The sequence below is a fragment of the Falco biarmicus genome, chromosome 2, assembly GCF_023638135.1.
Source record: "Falco biarmicus isolate bFalBia1 chromosome 2, bFalBia1.pri, whole genome shotgun sequence".
Classification (NCBI taxonomy): domain Eukaryota; kingdom Metazoa; phylum Chordata; class Aves; order Falconiformes; family Falconidae; genus Falco; species Falco biarmicus.
The window spans coordinates 1,767,246-1,790,073 of record NC_079289.1 but is presented as its reverse complement, the minus strand read 5'-3'; the positions used below and the strand labels follow the sequence as shown (position 1 = coordinate 1,790,073).

Below are 22,828 nucleotides of genomic sequence, written 5' to 3'. Positions count from 1 at the left end.
TAAAGCCAAAAGGCGGGTTGGGGCAGTCTCTGAAGGATGCTTGGGGGCGGACACCGTCAGTGTCACATGGTGGCCCTGGTGCTGTCCCCTGGCCAGACGCCTTCCCCAGGGGACTGACTGGGATGTCCTTGGTGGTAAGGAGAGCCTGTGGAAGGGCTGGAGGCCATGACTGTCCTCTAAGGACCCCGATGCCACCAGTCCTAAAGCTACGATGGGGTTGGGGCAGTCTTTGAAGTATGCTTGGGGATGGACGGGGGCATCATCAGGCATGTGGCTGGTGGTGGCCCATCCCTGAGAGCTGAAGCATTGTCCCTGTCCCCAGAGCCTGGATGACGTGATCAAGGACCTGATGGCTGCCATCCACCGGGAGCTGGCAGAGAAGCAATCCATGTCCTTCAGCATGGCCTTCCCCCCCAACAAGGTGGAGCTCAGCACCACCAAAGCTGATGGCACCGAGTCCTTCATCTTTGAGTTCCCCAACCCTGATGCCCGTCTCGGCTTTGAGCAAGCCTTTGAGGATGCCAAGAAAAAGCTGGGTAACACCAGGGACCAGGGAGGTGAACGCGGTGGTGGGCTTGGCATCACACCCTCACTTTGGTAGACCTCTTTCCTCCATCACTTCTTCATCTTCCAATTTAATTTTCCCAGCTTCCAGCAAAAACTGCCTGGACCCAGAGTTCCTCAAGGCCATCCCCATCATGAAGACACGGAGCGGGATGCAGGTACTCACAGGCTGGATTCAAGCATCCCACAGGAGCTGTGGTCCTCTCCATCCCGGTGGGCTTGCCAAACCATTGGTCCTTCCCAAATGACCCAACTCATCCCATCTTTTGCTCCCTTGCAGTTTTCTTGCGCTTCTCCCAGCCATGGCAGCCCAGAAAGTTCCCACGAGGTTTGGGTTTGCAACAGCGATGGTTACGTGGGGCAGGTTTGTTTGCTGAGCATCCGTAAGGAGCCCACAGTGGAGGCGTGCATCGCCGTCTGCTCCGCCAGGATCCTCTGCATCGCCTCGGTGCCCGGTCTCAAGCGGGTGTATAGGTAGGACATTCCCACCGGCACCGCGGAGCCGGCGGGCACGGGGCGATGCTGGAGCTGCTTCTTTCCCCCCTCCCCTCGTCGCGGCAGGGAGCGTGCCGAGCCGGTGGGCAGCCCCTCCTCGGAGCTGATGCCGGTGCAGCCAGAGGATGCGGGGCCGCAGCCGTGCCTGCACATCTCCATCTCGGGTTCATCGCTGGAGCTCTCGGAGCCCGTCGACGGTGGCAACAGGGAGCTGGTGCCCTTTGATAGTGATGACACGGATGATGAGTCCTCGCCCAGCCCTTCGGGGACACTGCAGAGCCAAGCCAGCCACTCTACCATCTCCTCCAGCTTTGGCAGTGAGTCCTCCCCAGGCCCTGCTTAGTGAAAAAACCATTTATTTTGTCCCAAAACTATGGGCAGCTCCATCATTTTGGCCACTCTGCCTTGCATTCCTCAGGGAAATCTACAGGTGAAGGCTTTTGACCCACAGAAATCCTGGGAATAGAGATGTTGGGGGGCATCAGCCCAACACCATGATGCTGGGTGGGGGCTGGTGGCTTTGGGTAAAACCTTGTGGGTTTTGGGGCTCTGCATCCCTACATCCTCTCCCAGGCTTGACATCACAAGGGGACCCATGGTCTTTTCCCCATCACTTTGGTGGGTGTTGGGTGGTCCTGTCCTAACCCATTCCTTCCTCCTCTTCTTCCTCTGCAGATGAAGAGATCCCAAGCTGCAAGGAGGCAACAGCGGAGACTACGAGCTCCGAGGAAGAGCAAGAACCCAGCTTTCTGCCCATCAGTGGCACCTATGGCCAAAACCGTCACGGCGAGAGCCCCACGGATGGGCGAGCCTTGCGCCGCTCCAGCCGTGGCTCTTTCACCCGGGGCAGCCTTGAGGACCTCCTCAGCCTCGACCCTGAAGCCCATCAGAGCTCCATGTGGTTGGGCACCGAGGATGGCTGGTACGTCCCCAGGAGGGGGCAACACATGCATGAGGTGGACCCCAATCCCAGGTGAGCCTCAAGCTTTGCTCTTCTCCTGCAGCATCCACGTGTACCAGTCCTCAGACAACATCCGTAACAGGAAGAACAGCATGAAGATGCAACACGCTGCTGCTGTCATGTGCATCTTGTAAGTAGGGAAGGATGATTTTTGGCTCTGGGATCTCCACAGCAGGGTGGTTTGGGGTGGCTGAGCAGGTCTCTGCAGCTGTTTTTCAAAGGTTTTTTTCTCCCCGCAGGTACCTGGATAACCAGGTTTTTGTGTCGTTGGCCAACGGGGAGCTGGTTGCATACCAGCGGGAGGCAGGTGAGGCTGGATCGGGGACATCAGAAGGCACTGGCAGGGTTAAATGCAGCCCCAAAGTGGTGGCTGATGGGTGGGTTGCTTGGGGGGCCCCCTGGGGAGGGAAGCTCATGATGCCACTGGCTTGCCTGCCTCCTTACAAAGGGAAGGGGTATCCCTCAAGGGATGCTGGAGACCCCAAAACTGGAGCCAAATGGGAGTGTGCATCCTCTTCCTGATCCCTGCCTGCTGCTGGCATCCCTTGGGCATGTCAGCTCACGTCCCCTCTAATGGGGGACAGGAAGACAGGCATCTCCAGCCACCGCATCCCATCTACTGGGTTAAGATGGGAGTTTGGGAGATGCTTTAACTACCCACCCCACTTCTACTGTCCTTACAGGCCACTTCTGGGACCCCCAGAACTCCAAGTCCCTGTCTCTGGGCTCTCCGGGGAGCCCCATCACCAAGATGGTGGCAGTGGCAGGGAAGCTCTGGTGTGGCTGCCAAAACCGGATCATCATCCTCAACACCACCACGCTGGCGCAAGAGGTACCGCGAGTAATGACGGGAGGTCGGGGGGGGGGACAGTGACAGGTATCGGTGGCATCATGGGTGGCATTGCTGTGGCTCTGTCACCCGCAGCACACGCTCCAGGTGGGACAGGACAGTGGGCGCAGCGTCACCTGCATGGTGAGTGCAGGGACTGGCGTGTGGGTCGCACTGCAGAGCAGTGCCCAGGTCCGGCTTTACCACGCCACCAGCTATGAGCAGTTGACCGAAGCAGATATCACCCCCCCGGTACACAAGATGCTCGCCGGTAAGTGCCACCAGTGACACGTCTCCAGTGGGTGCCCATCACTGTCTCCAGTGGGTGCCTGTGCCCATCGGCTACCTTGCGATGCGATGCCCTGCAGCATCCCGCGCCGGGAATGTCGTACCTCCTGCATCCCAACCATCTTTGGGGAAGGAAACGTGACTCCCTGCACTCCTGGGGTTCATCCTCTGTGTTATGCAGCTGCATAATCCCACGGGAAGACAGGGCAGATGGATAATCCTGTGCAGAAACAGAGCATCCCCTGGGCACCCGCATAATCCCGCGCAGGAATCGGGCAGTCTCTGGACACCCGCATAACCCCATGCAGAAACAGGGGAACCCTTGGGCATCTCCATAATCCCACGGGATAACAGGGCAGCCTCGGGGTAGCTGCATAATCCCATAATCTGGAAACCCAAACTGACAGCACCGTGGGGTGCTTTATACCACAGCCAGGGGGGGTTGTGGGGTCCCTTCCCCATGTCCCACCTGCCTCAGATACCCCTGGGAATGGAGACCAGTGGCACCGGTGGGGTTCACAGCCCGGTGCCAGGCAGGGTAAAGATGCTGATGGCCGGGATGCTCGACAGGCTCGGATGCCATTATCCGGCAGCACAAGGCAGCCTGCCTGCGGATCACGGCTCTCCTGGCATGCAAGGACCTGCTGTGGATCGGGACCAGCGCTGGCGTGGTGCTGACCCTCACTGTCTCGGCCAAGGCGGCTCCAGCCTTGGTGGGGCTCTCCCAGGGTCACACCGGCCACGTCCGCTTCCTCACTGCCATCGAGCTACCCGATGGCTTCGAAGTCCTCTTCCCGTTACCGAGGGAGACGGGTAGGTGGGATGGTTGGTGGGGGGGGGGGGAGGGGGCGATCCTGAGCCCCTCCGGAGGCAGTGGATGACTTTCATGGGGCTAAGAATGCTGTCCCGCTGGCAGATAACTGGGAGTAGCCTTGAAATGTGGTCATCAGAGTCCCTGTTCCATCCTTGCCTTATTAAAAATCAGGGAGAAAAATTGGGGGGGGGGAGGGCGGGGAGGGGGTGGGTGGATGTTACACCACCCTCCCCAGGGGCTGGGGGATCATTCAAGTGACCCCAGATTTCCCTGGGAAACCCTAATTCCCATGGGGGAGAGGCCACTGGAAATTCATGTGCTGAGTCTGACCCAGCCCAACTCAGGTTGGGGTGGGATGGGGAGAAGGTGGCAATGTGTGTGGGAGGTGGTAATTTGGGGGCGGGGTGGGAGGGGCTGATTTGGGGTGGTGAAGGGCTACCTGGGGATGGGAGGAGGGTTTTGGGGCCAAGATGTGGCACCTAGGAAAGTGGTGGTGACATCTGGAGGATGATGGTGGGATTATGCTGGGAGGATGGTGGGATGTTGGGTGATGCTGGTGGGATGATGCTGGGAAGGTGCTGGTAGAGGGGTGGATCTGGGATGATGCTGGTAGGAGGATGCTGGGATGATGTTGGTGGGAGGATGCTGGTGGGATGATGATGCTGGGATGATGGCTGGTGGGGTGCTGGTGGAAGGATGATGCTGGGCGGACGCTGGTGTTAAGATAATGCTGGGGTGGTGCTGGTGGGATGCTGCTGGGATGGTGCTGGTGGGATGATGCTGGGATGGTGCTGATGGAATGATGCTGGGGTGATGCTGCTGGGATGCTGCTGCCGCCAGGATGGTGCTGGGGAACAGGGGTGCTGCGGGGGGGGCCATCTGACAGCACACTGGGGGCTCTGCGCTTGGCAGGGGCTGAGAAGCCGAGCGAGGCAGAGAAACGAGACCCATCGCGCCCCCGCGCCCTCGCCCTCTCCAAGCCCAAGATGCTGGTGATCAGCGGCGGGGACGGCTACGAGGATTTCCGCCTGACCAGCAGCAGCGAGACGGTGGGCCGGGACGACAGCACCAACCACCTGCTCCTCTGGAGAGTGTGAACAGCCGTGGCCCCCCCAGGGCCATCCCGGCGTGGAAGGGGGGTGCTGGCCCCCCTACATTCAGAGGGGGGGGGGGGTCCTGACCCCCCTCCCTGCCACCCCCCAACCCAGCACCTCTCATCTCCAACCCGGCTGCTCGCTGTGTGCTCGGGGTTGGGGGGGATGAGCCCCGGTCCCCCCGCCGTTCCCCCGGCCGCTGCACCAGACTGGGGGGGGACACACACTGCTTTTGGGGCGTGGAGAAGATGGGCAGGGGGGGATGCGTTCGCTTGGGAAGGCGCCAACGAAGGAGGAAGCGTTAACCAACACCCCCGGGGACCGGCCGGAGGATGCCATTCAGCCAGGAACCTGCCTTGCTCTCCGGTTTCGTGTGTGCCTGCTTCGGGGGCGGGGGGGGTCGCGGTGCTGTCACCCCCCCCCCTCCCTCGGGACCCCTGGCCACACCACGGGACCACCCCAGGGACAATACGCCCGCGGTGTGTCCCCCACCCCGGGCCGCCCGCTAACCCGCTCGCTCCATCGCCAGCACCCAGATAGCTCTGTTTGTTTGTTTGTTTGTTTTAAATATATATATATTATATATATATAAACATCTTATTTATTTTGGGGTGGGGGGGTCAGGCACATTGTCACGTCACTGCCAGTCCCTCTGCTTCAGCGCTGGGGGATTAAAACCATCCCGGTTCCTCACCCCGAGGCAGAGCTGGACACCAGTGGCCACGCAGGGATGCTGGTGGAGCGGGGGAACTGATGGGGGGGAATTGGGGGGTCCACATACCTCCCCCCCCCCAGTCTCTATGATTCCCATGGGGAGTGGGATGAAAGTGCCAATGATGTTTGAAGCATCTTCTGGATGAGATCTTCACATTCCCCCACCAGACACCAGGGGTGTGCCCCCATCCCTAAACTGGGGTGACGGCAGCCAGGACCCTAAAAATGAGACTTTCTCAGATTATCACCCCCCCTCTCCCCAGATTTGCCCTTTTCCCCCTCATTTTCCTGCTCTCACCTCAAGGTCCAGGAGAAGGCACCCTGTTGTCCCCATGGGAGAGGTGACAACAGGGGTGGTGGGGATGAGCCGGGGTGTCCCTGTGTCTGCACAGCAGGGTGGGTAAGGGGACTGCTGCGGTCCCACGTCCACCGGGGGCGGGGGTGGGGGTGGGCTATAATTGGGATGACGAAGCTATTTGGAGGGGGGAGTCGGGATTTTGGTCACTTGGGGACTCTGTCATTAAAGGTCACCCATGTCAGAATGAAGCCATCGTGGTCTTGTCCTTCACCTCAGGGGGTGGTGGTGGTGGGGTGCAGCTTGGGGGACCCACCGTCTATTGGGGACATTGCCTGTGATGAAGACCCCGGCGGGAGGAAGAGCCCTTGCCATGACTGGGGTGCAGTTACTCTCTCCGGGATAATGCCATGGGGGGATGTTGGAGGGAATTTGGAGTGGGGGTGGGGTGTCCCTCCCTTGCGCCATGGAGCACCGGGATGTGTCCCCGCCCCGAGTGCCCTCAGGGGTGGTAGGACCACGTCACTGCACCAGCCCCCGGGGAGCACTAGGGGGGACACACACGGAGGGAGCACGAGACTTCCACGGGGGTGTCCCCAGGGTGGGAAAACTGTCCCCGGCGGAAGGAGGCAAGGTCAAGGTGGGGTGCGCTTTAGAAAGGAGGGTGCAGCACCCATGGGTGCCCCCTCGGGGCGCCCCTGGACAAGCCCATATGGGGCAAAAAAAAATCTTTATTTTTTTACAGAATTCCCTGCTCGGTAGGTGCAAACCCGCCGCCATCTGATTTGTCCCCGTTTTTCCCCCAACTCCCACCACCGCAGCACCCCCGGCCCCCGCCTGGCGCCGCCGGCAGTTCCCGATGCTTCCGGCAGGTGGCGGTGTCCGCGGGGGGGGGTGTCAGCCGAGCCCGCCGCGCTGGGGCCAGGCGCGGGAAAGGGGGTGGGGCCCCGCCAGGTGACGTCAGTAAAGGGGCGGGGCGAGCGGTAACAGCGCGCCGGCGGGTTCATTCATAAGGAGCAGGCGCGCTCGGCTGGGCAGCCGTGCAGCGTGGGGGCAGGTAAGGGGGGTGGCTGTGGCTCCGGCTCCGGTCGGGGTTCCCCTTCCCCGGGGAGGGTCTTATCCCGAGCTGTGGGGGCGGGGGGCTCGGGTTACTTCGCCTTAAAGGGTTACCCCTCCTGGGGTTGGGGGATCTGGGTTGGGGGCTGCTGTAGCTTTGGGTTTATCGAGGGAGGGGGGACTGGTGCTTTTTTGGGGTGTTTCCCCCCCCTTTGCAGTAAAAATGTGGGGGGGATTGGCTGCACCTTATCCCTCAGCAGGGTATGGGGGGGGTGGGTGTTTACCTTGGTGCTGCCTGGAGTGGGGTGCGGCGGCTGGAGCCCCCCGGGGTGGCTCTGGCTGCTGCCCAGCGAATGTAAGTTAAAATAATGGGGGGGAGGAGAGAAGTAGGTTACGGAAAACTCGGCGGCTGCTGCCTGGGAAAAGGGACAGTAACTGTGTCGCGTTGGGTTGGCTTTTTTTGTCGTTTTGGGTTGGGGTTTTTTTTTGTTTGCTGGTGCTGGAAAATCACGGGGCTCCCAGCCAGATACCTGCATCAGCTGGGCTGCTGTGGTGAGGGGCTGCACCCCAGAATGGAGCGGGGGGGTGCTGCTGCCTGGGCTTCGTGTGGCAGCGATGCCTCGGGGGTCGTTGGACTCTCATGTTGGATTTTTGTGGTTAGGTGGTTCCCGCAGCTCTGACGGGGCCTGGGGAGATGCGGTTCTGCCGAGTTTCGCCCTGTTTGCTGGACAATACCCCCCTTGCCCCAAGGTGCCTCCAAGAGCTGTTCCCCAAAGTGTTTCTGAACAGTTGCTCTGTTCCACACCCCCCACCCCTTTATCTGTAGGAGCCATGGGATGAAGCCCCGTTCCCCCACGGGGAGGGGAAGCCCTTGCTGGAATCCCGGTGGGCAGCCTGTAGGCTGTGTTAAGGGGGGGCTGGGAGTGAAAGGCTGGTGTGAGCTGGTGCGATTTGGGGGGTGCCGGGGTAACAAAACCAAGTCGCTGTCCCTGGTGTGTCTGTATCTCTGCACTGGCCAAGTGAGGTACAGGGCTGGTGGAGGTCAGGGTGTCCCCAAAAAGCAGCCAGGTCTGGCACCGGTGGGATGATTTTTTTGTTTCCTTTGGTTCTTGGGGGGGCAAGTCACGTTAGTTTCCTCTGCGAGCTTCAGGACTTCTCTGCCCTGTGCCAGGGCAACCAGGCATACAACCATCACTGCCTGTGGGTCTGTGCCTGCATCCCCCAATCCCACCTAGGATGTCCCTGAGCTGCCCCCAGAAATGGGATGCTGAGTCCTGGGGGTGACCATGACTAGGCAAAGCTCCAGTGACAACCAGGAGCTGGCACCCCCTGCTCCTTGTACCTCCTGCATCCCCACGGTGGCCTTGGTCATCGAAGGGATGTCCTTAATGCTTGAATTAAAGCAGACCTGAGGCCAAGCTTACCTGGGGCTAGCCCCGTTCCTGGGGGTTTAAATCTGTTTGCCTGGAACCGGTGAGCTGGGATGCTCCGGCAGCCTGGGATGCGTGGGCTCTGCCAACCCATGGCATTGCTCAGCCACGGCTTGTGGTCCCCCAGCCGCAGTAGAGCCTGCCCATCCCCTTCCAAGGCCATTGCCACTCCTTCCCTGGCAGAGCAGCACCCCAAACATCTCGGGGTGTCCCAAAGATGCTGCTATTAAAAGCTTAAATATCACTGCCCTGAAGGGCTGAAGTGTTTCAGGTTAGGCTTAAACTTGAGTTTTATTAGCTCTGGCTTGCACCAGTTCCACCCTCCCTCTGTAATTGTGGGGCATATGCCAAGTCCCAGGGGTGTCTCCATGGGGTCCCATTGGACTGGGATGATGCTCACTGGGGAGGTGGCATGTGGTGGAGCTCAGGCTGGCTGGAGTGATGGTGGTAGCTGGCTTGCCCCCCCCTTCCCCCATCATGGTGTCCAGCTTGGCACAGGTGGTGCTAGTGAAGGCAGGACTTGGTGGCTCTTGGTTTGGGGGTGCAGCTCCCCAGACGGGGAGAAGGGCTGGTTGGCTTCAGGCTGGCACTCTGATGGGGTGCTCCCTTACTGGGAGCTACTGATAGGAACTGGAGCATGGAGGATGCTCATTTTTGGCCATGCCATCGTGTCCCAACCCATGTCCTATAATTAACTGGCTCTGCCCTGCTCGCCCCCCAGTGTCCCCCCTCCCACATGTAATTAGCTGCATCTCAGACTGATGATGCCAGTCACTAATTAGGAGAAACTCATCAGGCAAAGGCTGTAATGAAGCTCTGGTGTAGCTTTCACAGGGCCATGACAACCAGGGAAATTTCCATGTGGGTGGTAGAGGCTGGACCTGGGTTATTCTTTACATTTTCCTGCCTTCCCCTGTGTTGTAATAATTTATTTCAATTTTAACAATTAATTGCTGAGCCCAAAGAGGGGGGGATGAGTCTGTGGGAAACACCTTTTGTTTTGCTTGACGACTTCTTTTTTTTGTTGTTGTTGTTTTGGTTTTGTTTAAATGTTTATTTCTTTACTGACTTCATTTTGTTGTGGCAGATGCATAAGGCTTTCCTCCAGAGCAGGAAAAACTTTTATTTAATGGTTTTTAGCATGCTCTGCTCCTTCACCTGCTTCTTACGCTGTTGGTTCTGAATGCATTGCAGGATGGGTTCCACTCCAATTTGGGATGGAGTTGGGATTTGCGAGGGAAGGGGGGGGATGCTGGGCATCCTGTAAAACCACTAATAAAACTTTTTGGGTGATGGTGGAGGACTGCTGCTGCAGGGTATATTTAGGCAGATTCCTTGGAGGATCCCTATGGGGGGGAATAGGCCCCCCAGATTGCTTCTCTGCTGGGATTTTTCCCTGGATGATGACCCCAATGCTCCCCCTTGGGCAGGTCTGCGCTGGTGATGAGGAGGAACAGGATGCATTGGTGGCTTGTCATCGTCCTGGGGGTGAGTATGGCCTCATCCATCCCAGCCCTCTGCATCTCTGCTTTCAGCTCCTCTGATGCTTGAACCTGTGACAGCATCACCACCCCATAGCCACAGTAGGGCACCCCAAAATGTTTCCCACCTGGAAACTTGCAGCAGCTCAGCCCTGGGGAGATGCTCAGTTTGGGTTGAGGGGTTGGGGGTTTTTTTCCTCCAAAAATTTTTCTTCTTCCTCTTTTCTCCTTTGTTGAAGCTTCTTCCCTGGCAGGGGCTGATAGGGAATGCCACTTCCCCTGGAGCCACCGTGTTGCCCTGTGTCTGGGAGATGCTCTTCGGGTGGACCATGCAGGTAGCCCAGGGGCTGGGACTGCTCCCTTGGGGTGGCCTGGTCTGAGTGAGGGTCACCATGGGCTTGTGCTGGCTGTGGTGAGTTTGCCACCATCATGCCAATGGGGATGGGTTTGCATCTGTCATGGTGCATGCGATGGGGTTGCATCCATCAGGTCGCTAGTGATGCATTTGGTGGGATTGCATCTGTCACATCTCCCGTGGCAGGTTGGTATCTGCCACGGCACACACAATGCGTTTGGGTCCATCATGTCACTGGTGATGGGTGTGCATTGGCTGTGGCACATGCGATGGGTTTGTCACGTCGGTAGCGATGGGTTTGCATCCGCCATGGCACATGCATTGGGTTGCATCCATCGTGCGCTGGGTTTGCATCTACCATGTGCCTTGTGATGGGTTTGCATCTGCTGTGGTGCATGCAACAGGTTTGCATCCGTTCTCACCGGTGAGAGGGGATTGCATTTGCTGTGGTGCCTGCGATGGGATTGCAACCATCGTGTCACTTGTGACAGGTTGACACCCACCATGGTGCAGGGGATGGGTTTGCGTCCATCATGTTGCTGGTGATGGATTTGCATCTGCCATGGTACATGTGATGGGATTGCACCCTTTGTGTCACTTGTGATGGGATTGCACCTGCTGCGGTCCATGTGACAGTTGAGCATCCATCATGTCGCTTGTGATGGGTTCATCTCTGCTGTATCATCCGCGCCAGATCTGCATTGCCACCAGGAGCAGCGGGAGAGCCAGAGCGGCCAGCGCTGAGCACTGCTCTTTGCTTCTCCTGCAGGTGCTGAGCCTGCCTGGCGTGGGGGCTGGGAGCTGTGGTCCCCGGGAGCGTGGGACACCGGGATGCCCGTCCGGACAGGAGCCCACTGGGGTAAGCTGTGCCCACCGGTGGCACATCCACTCTTGATGGAAGGTGCAGGATCTGGCCATTGCTCCCCTCCCTCTCCCTCCATGCAGGTGTGTGGCTCGGCGCAGGGTCCAGCGGGGACATGCCGAGCTTGTCCCCCTGGCACCTTCTCACCAGGGGATGTATCCTGCTCGGCTCACACCCACTGCCGGGCCAGGAACAGGATCCTGCTGGCACCGGGGACGGCAGTGACTGACAGCCGCTGCGGAGCCTGCCTGCCAGGGTGAGCCCTGCTCTGGGTGGGGGTGGGGGGATGCTTCGATGCTGCTCGTGGGCTGTATCCTGACTGTCCCCTCCCACCCTGCAGGTTTTACAGCCCTGAAGGGGAGAGGGAGCCCCAGGGCCGGTGCCTACCCTGTGCCACCACTCCCCGCAGCACCCCGGGGTGCCCAGGTGGGTGCTTGGGTTGGAGGTGCCGCCTCGGTTTGACGGGTGCTGAAAGAGCTTGTGCCAGTGTTCACCCTGGGGGTGCTGCAGGATGTGTCCCCCTCAAGACACAGTGTGATGCCCTGGCTGGGATGTGGCAGCTGAGGACATCTCCACTCATGACGCGAATGGCTTCTGCTTCCTTGGGGGCCAACCCAGCAGCTGGGGTCCTGAGGAAAATTTGATTTATTCCCAACAAAACCTCTCTCCGAGGCTGATCCAGTGCCTCCCTCCAGGCCACCGGCGAGCTCGCAGCCCTGAAACACTGGACTGGCCGGCAAGGACCAACGGGACGCAGATGACCCTGATGGGTGAGGGAGAGGAGGAAGAGGCGGTGGCGGCGCAGGTGACCATGCTGACCATCGTCCTGGTCTTCTGCACCATGGGGTTGTTGGGCATCCTGGTGTGCAATGTGTTGAAGAAGACTGGTTACTGCACTGCCAGCAAGGACCCCCAGCCTGATGGCACTGGTGAGCCCTGGTTGTGCCGTGAGCACCTTTCAGTGATCCCACAGCCATCTCGCCTCACTCAGCCCACCCCCATGGCTTCTGGCCCTTATTGTCACAGGGCATCCCGCATGTCCTTTGGGAGGCGGGGGGGTTCATCCCCCATCACTGAATCCCCTTCAACTTCTGCCTCCAGGCCCCAGCTCCATCTACCAGCTGGAGGATGCCAACGAGGACACCATTGGGATGCTGGTGCGGTTGATCACTGAGAAGAAAGGTCAGGGGGGGTCCCTGGGGTGTGTCTATGTGACATGGGCTGGATCCCTGTGACCAACCTCCCTTCGGTGTCCCCCCACCCACAGAAAACGCTGCAGCGCTGGAGCAGCTGCTGAAGGAGCATCATGGCCAACAGCCAATGCCACCAGGCTGCACCCCCCTGAATAAGTAAGTCGCCCCCACAAGGTGGCACTGAGGAACCCCCCACGGTGGGACCAAGGCCATGCTGATGGCATCTCCCTGCCCCCTTCCAGGCTGCACCTCCTGCCTCAGTTTCCCCCCTCCTGCTGGCATCAGCACCTCCACACCGTCCAGGGTCCAGCCCCCTGCACCCGCTGCTGCCAGAAGTGGCCTGAAGTGCTGCCACTGCTCAATGCCACCAAGGTCCCCAAACCCAATGGGTGTCCCAGGGAAGTGCCCATCCTCTCCGTCGGCAGGTAAGCTGGGACACCCCCCCCCCCACCCCCAGCATGTCCCCTGTGCCCCTCTCCAGGGTGGGGACAGGCTGATGTGATGTGTCTACCCCGCAAAAGGTTTCAGGTGTCCCAGGTCCCTGAGATGAGGAGCGAAGCGGGGGGCGAGCCCCCTGGTCGTTGAGAAGCACCGATGGCCCCCGGAGGTGAGGAGGTGTGCAGGGATGGTGGTGGGGAGCTGCTGAGGATTGGTCCAGGGGAGGGGGGAAAAAAACAGGGCTGTGGGAGACTGGAGGATAGAGGGTTAGCGCTGAAGCCTAATGAGGGCATCTGGTGATTTGTGAGGGTAGATCAGCCTATGGCCCCAAAGCCTCTTCCAGCATCTGGGAGACTTAAACTTCAAAAATGGAGCCTGAAGGGGTTTGCCCCCTTCTTACTCCTACCCACCCCTGCGTTTAAGGTGCTACAGGGGGTTATGGGGTGGGTGCTGGTGCAAAGGGGTGCTGCAAAGGCACAGTGCTGGGGGGTGTGTGTGTGGGGGGTGTTCTGCAGCAGCCAGCGCTGTAAGATGCCCCCACTCCCTACATATGTGCACGCTGACATATGGCTACACCTATATACACCCCTGTAGCATACTAAAAGCACATATGCAAACCCCTATACAACACATCTACATATACTGACACGTGTAGTCATACCCCATATATGCAGAAAAGGCTGCACATGTGTATGTGCACTTAGACATGTGCATGCACCTATACACCCCCCCACAGCCATCCATAAAGTAGGACGCTGAGGGGGGACACGAGGGCAGGACAGAGGGGGGTGTCACACACAGCAGGGTGCTGTGAGCTTGTGACAGCGCCTGGCACAGGGTGACGCAGCCAAGGGGCTGCTGTGTGACTCATGGGCAGCTGCACAGGCACACGTGCCCATGCACATGCATGCACCCAGCTTGCAACAGGCACTGCTGCACGCAGCCGTGCTGGCAGCCACGAATGCCTGTGCATGGAAATTGTGTGCATGCAAACGTGTGCACATATTGCTGCACTTGTGCACATGTGAACAGATGAACATGTGCACATGCAAACCTAACTCTGCATGCATGCATGTGTGCACATCTAAGTACACATGCACACAAGGATGTACCTGGAGCTCTCTAAGTGTGCACACACATGCGGAGATGTGTACACATGTACTTCACACATGTATGCATGAACACATACGTAAATGCACATGTGAACCCACCTCTGCACACATAAATACATGCATCTATGTATGTGCATACATGTATGCAGTCATGCACATATGCAAAGACACCCACACTTGCATGTGGAGCTTTAAGTGTGCATGTGACCTGTGCACACACTGCTGTATGTGCAGAGGCACAAACACATGCATAAATGTGTGTGCAAACCCATCTCTGCATGCATGCACATGCACACATGTCTATGCAGCCATATGCACATACAAACACATACAGAGCTCTGTGCATACACACATGTGCACCACACCTGTTCACATATCACTGCACAGGCAAACATATGCATGGATGAACATGTGCATGTGCACATGTAAACCCATTGCACACATACACGTGCTAGCAGACAGCTCAGTGTGCCTGCACACACACACAGATGTGCATGACACTTGTTCACATGCTGCCGCACATGCACCTGCATATGCAAACCCATCTCTGCACACATACATAAATGTGTGCGCACACCTACACACACATGTAAACATGCCCATGCACTTACACATGCATGTATACACATGGATGTGCACCTGTTCACATGCTGCTGGATGCACATGTACACATATGCACAGAAATTTACATAAATGCACATGGAACCCCACCTCTGCACATACATGTGTGCCTGTGTACATGCACAGATATGTATGAGGTCACATGCATGCAAACAGACACACACTTGCGTATGGAGCTTTATAAGTGTGCGCATCACACTGCTGCACATGCACACACATATGCATGGACGAACACATGCATGAATGCACATGCAAACCCACCCCTGCATGCATACACTATGTGCATGCACACGTGTATGCAGACCTACACATGTGCAAGCATGCACATGTACTCTAATGCGAGCACACAGAGGTGTGTATATGACACATGTTTACATGCTGCTGCACATACAAGCATGCATGGTTGAACATGTGCATATGCACATGCAAACCCACCTCTGCATGCATACACATTTACATATGCAGTCACACTCATGCTTGCATGTGGAGCTCTAGAAGTGTGTGCCCACACAGATGTGCACACAACACCTGTTCACACAGTTGTGCATGCAAATGTAGACACAAACCTGTGCAAGCCCACCTCTGCATGCATGTATACACACGTGCACACATGTATGCAGTCATGCACAGATGCAAATACACTTGCACATAGAGCTCTGCAAGTGTGCGCATGTGCACACATGCATCTATTTGCATGCCACTGCATGTGCACAGAGGACAAACGTGTGCATAAATGCACATGCATCTACCTCTGCAGGCACATGTGTGCCTATGCACGCATGTCCACACACACGTCCACACACACATGCAGTCATGCATGCATGTGAACACACCCACGCTTGCACTGAGCCTGCCCAGCTGGTGACAGTCATGGTCAGTGCTCAGTGCACCCCCCAGCGCCCGCAGGGGACGTCCTGGACATTGTCCCCTACACCTCCCCTTGCCCCAGGCTGTCCCCAGCCACTTGGGGGTGCCCTGACCCTAATGAGCTTATGGCCAAATCCTGCAGGACCTCAGCATCCTTATGGAGGGCCTGGGCCAGCTGCTGCAGGTGGGGACAGCTGGGGGTGTGGGGACAACCTGGGTGGGTGCCCTTGGCAGGAGGAGTTGTCCCCTCCAACGTGGGATGTCCCAGGGCAGTGACAGCCCCCATGGGTGTTGGCCCAGGGAGTGACACTTGGGGTGGCTCCTGCCACCTTGGGTGGTGCGAAGGGCCTGATACAGCCTCAGCCAGAGGTCTGGTCCATCCCTTGTCCTCCACAGCTGGCACCTACCCTGAGGGCTGCCTTGGGGTCATGGTGACACCCATGAAGACCCCATGGAGGGGACAGAGGACATTGGGCACAGTGAGAAAGCCCGTCCCACCTGGAGCCATGAAATGCTGGAAGTGGCAGCTTGGCTTCCTGCTCCAAGGTGTCCACTGGCAGCACAGCAAATCCAATGTCTTGCCCAGCTGGTGAGATGAGGTTCCCTGTCCCTGAGGTCTAGTGGTGGCCTGACGGAGAGCATCTCTGGGAGCCATGACGCTGGAGCACAGCTCTACTGGAGGCACCATGCAACGGAGGGCATTGCATGGCCAGGATGCTGTTTCATGGTCACCACCTGGGTCTGTTCAGCTGAAGCCCCTTCAGCAACATCATGAGCTTGATTCCCCTCCATCACCAGGTGCCAGCACTCAACATCACAGGCTGATGACTGGCTCTGGATCATGGGACAGCTCCCACCTCACCAACAACCCAACGGGGGCATGGGTTGCTCTGGCCAAAGCTGGCTCCTGCATCCTCCATCTAAAGTCCCAATCAGCCCAGAACAGTGGTGGTGATGCTCACCATGAAGATCACACACTTGTCTTTCTATAGAAGCTGTTTCTATATATCACGTTGGCTTGGCCACGTTGGGAGTCAGTGGGACAACCCACCCAAGTTTGGGTTGGAGACCATCGAGCTGCACCACCAACCTAGAAACGGGCATATGGCCAGTCCCCTTCACTTCTCCATGTCACCACACCAAAAAAACAACCACCAAAACCCTCTCGGGCTCTTTTATTTATTTTTTTTTTCTGGAAACATTTTAATAGTTATCGAATGTTCTACATCTTACAGTAAATATCGTACAGTTACAAACTCTTGGCTGAAATCTGTCAGGGAGATCACAACCTGAACTTCAGAACCAAAACCAGAACAGAAAACAAACAGAAAAATACCCCAAATTTACACTTCAGATGGACAAACCGAGGCTGTGGGGCTTTCCAGCGCATCAGTTCAAGGCCATGTTCCCTACACACCTTTGAGACTTAGACTTGGAAGACATGGTTACTCTTGGTTTAAAATTTCTTTTTTCTTGGGGTTTTTTCTTTTTTTGGTATTTATTTTTTTCTGAAGAGATCCAATAATACCTAAAACCAAGCTGGCCTGGTGGTCGAAATGAATTAAGAAATTAATTACGTAGAAAGAGGGGTAGGAGCGCAGCGTGGGTTTGCTCCGTGCTATGGGGACGGGAGGTCTGGGTGCTCCTGACCCCGCTGCCTCATGTTTGCCTTCCTCCCTGTGCTTCCCCGTGGCTGCTGGCCCTACAAATCCCTCCCCACCCAGCACCCTGATCCTGAACCCCCTTCACCCCGGGGAAAAACCAGCTCCATCCCTTGCAGGAGGATGCAGCCATGCTGCAGGTGGCCACGTTGCATCAGGATTTTTCCCTACGAACAGCACGACTGAGCTTTTCCAACCGGGAACTGCAGCTGTTAAATCACATATTTTGGTATTCCTGCTTTGCAAACATCCCCGTAACAGGTTATTTTACCTGCTTATTGGTGAATCTGTGAGTGCCACAGTGCAACATGCTGGAGGAATGCCTTTTCCAAGCTCTCCTCCCTCCCAGACTCATAAACAGGCTTTATTTTCCTTTTTTTTTTTTTTTTTCCTATGGGAATGTTCGCAAACGACAGAGAAAATACCTGGAGCCTGATCCTGCCGGCAGCCCCGGTGGGCTCAGGAGCCAGCTCGGCACTCGCGGCAAAGCAAAGGGAGGGTGGGCAGAGGGTCACCACATTTTGGGGATGACAGATGAAGGGTCTGAAAATACTGACAAAAAAAAACCCCAAAAAAACAAACCAACAAAAAAAACTGGATTTATGGGTATCCAGTGGCTCTTCTTATTGCTATTGTCGGCTGGTTGGGTTTTCCTATCGAAAATAAACTTCCAAATGTGGGGTTATTTTAATCCCTTTAAGAAAGCAAGATCTGATATCACGCCCTCAGGCTAGAGACCACATCATCCCAAACCCTCTGCGGGATGCGTGATGGGGAGGGGAGGGAGGGGGTGGCAGAGAGGCGGGGGGTCTCTCTGGGAAGGACCCTATTCAGCGGGATGCCAGTGGCTGGGGGAAAACCTGATACTCTGAAACGCCCCTGATGAAAACCACCCCCATAAATATTTTTTATGGTCATTACATCTTAAAACTGCAAAAAGCTGGACGGGGTTATTATTATTCAGAAAATACAGGAACAAATCCTTGCCCAGAGGGTTCAGCCGCTTGGGAGGCGTGATGGGTACAGGCTCCAAGGGGCTTGCTCGGCTTGGGGGCCACCACCACTATTAATACCCCCCCCCCCCCCCCAATCTTACATTACAGATCGTGTTTTAAAGCAAAGATAACGGTAGGGATGGGTTAATGGTCATCAGAGTGGTTTAAGAGTTATTCTCCTTCCTCTTTAGCTGGAATTTTAATCTCCAAGACACCTTGAAGTTCTGCTAAGGATGGCTTAACACCCCCCCCCTTCCCCGCTCTTCCCCACTAACACCCGGCGTGATCCTTCATGTGGGAAACCCTTTTCCTTAACCAAGGTCAGCAAAGCTTTGCTGGAGTGAAATATTTGAGAAGCTGGTGGCCCCCATCAGTGTCCCCCCTGGCAAGGGAGGCCCCCCCCAGGACCTTCACTTAAGCCATGACTTGACCAAGGAAAGGGCTTGGGACCATGGGCTTTCCTCCCATCCCTCTATCTACCCAAAAACCTACATCCCTCCATGGGGAAGGGGACAGGGCTGCAGGTCACTGCTGACATGAGCCGGGGGCATCAAGCCCCACATCCCCATCCAGTGACAGGGAGCATCTCCCCACCACCACGGCCCCATGAAGCCACCTTGGGAAGGAGCTACCCAAGCCTGGAGCCACGTGGTGGCCCCAGATCCATGTGGCAGCCCTCCAACCGTGCAGTGCTCCAAGCCTAAATGCAACACTGGTTGCCAAATGTGCTCACCAACCCCCCTGCCCAACAGACAGCCAACATTTCACCTCTCCACAGCGTGGCTGAGTTCATTTCTGCCCAGACATAATGCGATGAGGAGCATCAGATCCGTTACTGATCCAAGGAATTCAAACTAAACCACCCCACGTCGGATCTCACACAGCGGTAACTAACACCGGGTGATCCTCCCTGGTCAGCTCCTGGAGCTTCCCACCCCACCTCTACCGTTTTCCTTCCTTTGAGGAGAAAGCCCAGCATCTCCTTCCCAGCCGTGGGTGTTTTAGCAGTCGCTCCTAAAGCTGTTGAGGGTGAAGGGTGCCCAGGCCAGCGGTAGGATGGTGGCTGCTGGGACGGGTCCCCCTCTGCAGAGCCCGGGCTGGGACAGCAAACCTGGTGGGACCCCGCACGTTGCAGAGCCACGACAGTGCCTGGAGCTTAACTCTAGCCTACGGTTCAAAACTGGTAAGACAGCTCCTAACACACAACAGTGAGAGCAAAAAAGGGTTAATTGGGAGGTCCTAAATTCCTGTGATCTGCTGAGGTGGGGTTTTTTTGGCCCAGGTTTAACCGTAGCACGCTACAAACCATGGAAGGATGATGCAGTATTGTTATTTCCAAACGTCCCGTTGCCCTTTACGTGGTAACCCTTGGCTTCACCAAACTGAACAGGGCAACCCTCTGATTACTGACACTTTTTTTTTTCTTTTTTCCTTATCTTTTCCTTTTATATGAACCCAAAGTGTGACCCGAAGTACTGCATGGGAGAAAACCACCTTCCCCAGCCACAGTGTTCGTGTTCAGTCTTCACTCACTATGTTCTCCTTGAGTTTGGGAAGGTCAACCAGAGCTCTGACAGATTTCCTTGAAAACCAGAAGAACCAACCAAATGACCCCCATACAGAAGCACCAACCATCAACCTGACAAACCACCCAGGACCAACCAGCGGTAGGAAAAGTCCTCTTGGGTCCCTAAGCTTGTTTCTCCCCATTTGGACAATGCTCATTGGAAGGAGCTTCAGTAGCTCCTCTGAACAGCAGAAGAAGCCAAGCTGGAAGACACCATCAAAGAGTGAGGAGGTCTCACCCCGGTGCCAACAACTAGTCACTTTGCTCCTCTGAAAGACCCTCCAGCCTGACCTCTACACCACCACGTCCCAGTCAAGGTGACCCTCCAGTGCTGGTCTCCACTGCCCTCACCTCCGTCTGGAGATGTGATCCAGGCATGACTAAAGTCAAACAAACCAGCAGAGACATCTGGGCACTGACTCAACACCACGCATGGGTTGGAGGGATTCTCACCCACATCTCCTAACCTGACCTCCTGAAAGGCTCTGGATTTGGTCCGTTGTGACAACCTCGGAGCCCAAGAGATGTGGGAGCTGCAAACACGCCGCTGAGTGCGTGTAACTCTTTTGGCACGCTTGAGGGAAAAATCAAAAACATGGTGATGTTTTTGTCTTAGGAAGAAAAGAAAAAGAATAAAAACCTTATTTCTATGCTGCGTTTAGTGATAAGAATTTTAAAATAAACTGGCTGCAAGCACTGTCTGTGAATACGAACTCTCTGCTGCCCTCAAGACAACTTATTGCTCTACTTGGACACCCCAAGGTAGGAAGTCATTGACTGCAGTCAGCTTCATGTCCTTGTGCCCTTGGGTAAGCCAAAACCCCCAGAAATTACCCCGATCCCCACAGCCTCTGCGTGCCTGTTGCCTCCCAGCCCCGTCCATGTCAGCTGTGGATCACCTTCCTTGCTCTTGCCTTTTCTCAGGTGCCTTCCCAGGAGGAAGGCGACATGTTTATTGCTATTGCTTCCTCCTCCCCCTACCTTCTCTCCACTCACCAAGCAGAGCAGCCAGACCTCGTCCCCCTCTCCGGCCTTTCTCTATGGAGCTGGGATTTGTGCTTGGATGAACATTTCTCCTGGAAGTCTCTGAGCCCAGCTGTATCCCAAAGAAGCAGGGGCAGGGCACCTTAACTGCCACGAAGGTGTCACAGTTTGGTCTCAGCCCTGCCAATGACACAGGTGTAAAGTGAAGCCACCATTGTCCTCCTCACCCTGCCTCAAAGACTCCTCTATCAACCAGCTGCCCTCTTTATCCACACCACCAGACTCTGGAGAAGTTCTTGAGACCAACACTCTGGACCTGGAGAAGCCCTTCAGACCAACACTCTGGACCTGGAGAAGCCCTTCAGACCAACACTCTGGACCCGGAGAAGCTCTTCAGACCAAACTCTGGACCTGGAGAAGCTCTTCAGACCAACACTCTGGACCTGGAGAAGCCCTTCAGACCAACACTCTGGACCCGGAGAAGCTCTTCAGACCAAACTCTGGACCTGGAGAAGCTCTTCAGACCAACACTCTGGACCTGGAGAAGCCCTTCAGACCAACACTCTGGACCCGGAGCTCTTCAGACCAACCTCTGGACCTGGAGAAGCTCTTCAGACCAACACTCTGGACCTGGAGAAGCTCTTCAGACCAACCCTTGGACATCTCCTTGCTTCCTTCAACAGCCGCCCGGCACATCTCTGCCTGCAAACGGTAGCCATGCAAGGAAAGAGCTACTTCCACCTCACGCAGCCCCAGGATGTGGCTGATGGGGAGCATCTCATTTGCCCAAGAGGTGCAAGATGCTACCAGGGCACACATCTCTCTGCTGCTCGCTTCCTACCATGCAAGATCCGTTTGCCCAGTTGGAAAAAGCAGACCAAAGACCCAATGGTGACCAGTCCTCCTACCTCCTAAGACAAGTGTGTTACATCGCTAATTATATTTATATTCTCTTACTCCTACAAAAGAAGGGATGAGTTCAGAATTTCACTGCAGATAATGGATTTATAATCTATCACGACAGCTATCTGGAAGACACCAATTTTCTTGTAATATGTTATGGAAGATTAAATAATTTATATTATTCAACTAAAAATACCCAAACCAAATCGGAATAAGCCTGCCTACCAGCGCTGTGCTTTTCACATAGTACCCTGAACATCAACCACTCTTACTAGCCAAAGAGAATCTAGGCTCTCGTCAACAACAACGACAACAGAAAAATAACGAAAAGAACCCAAACAAACAAGAAGTGGGGGATCTTTGCACCACTCGGCTGGGCAATGCTGGAAAAGTGAATATTCTGAGCTTTCAAATGATAGGACCAAAGAGAGAACTTTACTATTGCTCAGTGTCAGTATGTGTGTTACACAATTTATGTGGGTTGGGGAGGAGGAAGGGGGAGAGGAAAAAAAAAAAAGAGGCAGAAGATTAGAAAAAGCAGCTTTTACAAAAACCACTAAGAATGCATAAAGTGACCCTTGCACTTTTTTTTTTTTTCTTTTGTTCTTGCAAACAGACGAGGTGCTGCAGTACAGCGGCCACAGCACCGATGTAAGACTTGTGTAGTTGCATACAATGTTTGACTCTGGATCTGGAAAAGAGCAAATATATGAAAAACAAGGAGTTAGAAACAAGCAGCGCAGGACCAGACAGGGCTGTTCTCCTCTCCTCTGCACCCCTGCGTCGCGTGCAGGAAATACAGCTGATGCGTATGGGATTTAACCATCCCTCATGCCGCCCTGCGGGCAATGTCTTGGGCAAAAGGCTGAGAAAGCACCAGCTCTCCGGTGGTATCCAATGCACGGGATTAAAAATATGCAGAAGGGATGCTCTCTGCTAATTGCACAACAATTTATCATGGGCAGGATTAGCCCAGCGTAATGTATCCAGCAAGGACAGATTTCAGATAACCCCCTGGGCTGCATGAGATCTGTGCTGCCTCCCAGTTCAGCATCATGTGTTCCCATCAGCAGTGCTGCCTGTTAATTGGGCATGATGGACCAAGGGCTCCAGCAACACGTGGAGGGCATTTAAGCAAGCAGCTGGGATTTCTGGGATCCTGAGCACAACAGGAACCTGCAGCCGGTTGCAGGCAGCTGCACACAACCCCGGTGCTAATGAACGGGCAGGGTGCAGGCAGCTGCATGCA

General features: G+C 55.9%; 3 protein-coding genes across 21 annotated transcripts in view; 2 read left to right on the top strand and 1 right to left on the bottom strand.

Annotated features, from left to right (window-relative positions):
- Window positions 1-5,163, top strand: part of ARHGEF17 (Rho guanine nucleotide exchange factor 17) — a 35,277-nt gene extending 30,114 nt beyond the window's left edge. Inside the window, exons 11-21 of one of the 2 annotated variants that reach the window (XM_056329405.1) lie at window positions 323-536; window positions 649-722; window positions 845-1,038; window positions 1,126-1,376; window positions 1,735-1,981; window positions 2,064-2,150; window positions 2,260-2,327; window positions 2,704-2,852; window positions 2,946-3,120; window positions 3,708-3,950; window positions 4,864-5,163. In XM_056329405.1, coding sequence (XP_056185380.1) covers window positions 323-536; window positions 649-722; window positions 845-1,038; window positions 1,126-1,376; window positions 1,735-1,981; window positions 2,064-2,150; window positions 2,260-2,327; window positions 2,704-2,852; window positions 2,946-3,120; window positions 3,708-3,950; window positions 4,864-5,048 — 1,887 coding nt within the window. In that variant the 3' untranslated portion in view covers window positions 5,049-5,163. Of the gene's footprint in view, window positions 1-322; window positions 558-648; window positions 723-844; window positions 1,039-1,125; window positions 1,377-1,734; window positions 1,982-2,063; window positions 2,151-2,259; window positions 2,328-2,703; window positions 2,853-2,945; window positions 3,121-3,707; window positions 3,951-4,863 lie in introns of both variants that reach the window. The other variant, XM_056329404.1, reaches the window with a different exon arrangement.
- A 144-nt stretch (window positions 5,164-5,307) lies between these two features.
- Window positions 5,308-16,786, top strand: RELT (RELT TNF receptor). Its single transcript, XM_056327692.1, has 13 exons — window positions 5,308-5,411; window positions 7,024-7,111; window positions 9,971-10,028; window positions 10,261-10,433; window positions 11,146-11,235; window positions 11,322-11,494; window positions 11,579-11,664; window positions 11,934-12,167; window positions 12,340-12,420; window positions 12,506-12,587; window positions 12,674-12,856; window positions 12,953-13,038; window positions 15,866-16,786. Exons 1-12 carry the CDS (start codon window positions 5,308-5,310, stop codon window positions 13,014-13,016), a joined length of 1,416 nt encoding a protein of 471 aa, XP_056183667.1. The 3' UTR covers window positions 13,017-13,038; window positions 15,866-16,786.
- Window positions 16,787-16,948: 162 nt separating this feature from the next.
- FAM168A (family with sequence similarity 168 member A) overlaps window positions 16,949-22,828 on the bottom strand; it is a 223,302-nt gene continuing 217,422 nt past the window's right edge. For 5 of the 18 annotated variants that reach the window (XM_056328031.1, XM_056328027.1, XM_056328028.1 and 2 more), the window contains one exon: window positions 16,949-22,270. The gene's annotated coding sequence lies outside the window, so the exon portion shown is untranslated. The remainder of the gene's footprint in view (window positions 22,271-22,828) is intronic. The other 13 variants (XR_008820125.1, XR_008820128.1, XR_008820119.1 and 10 more) reach the window with 13 other exon arrangements.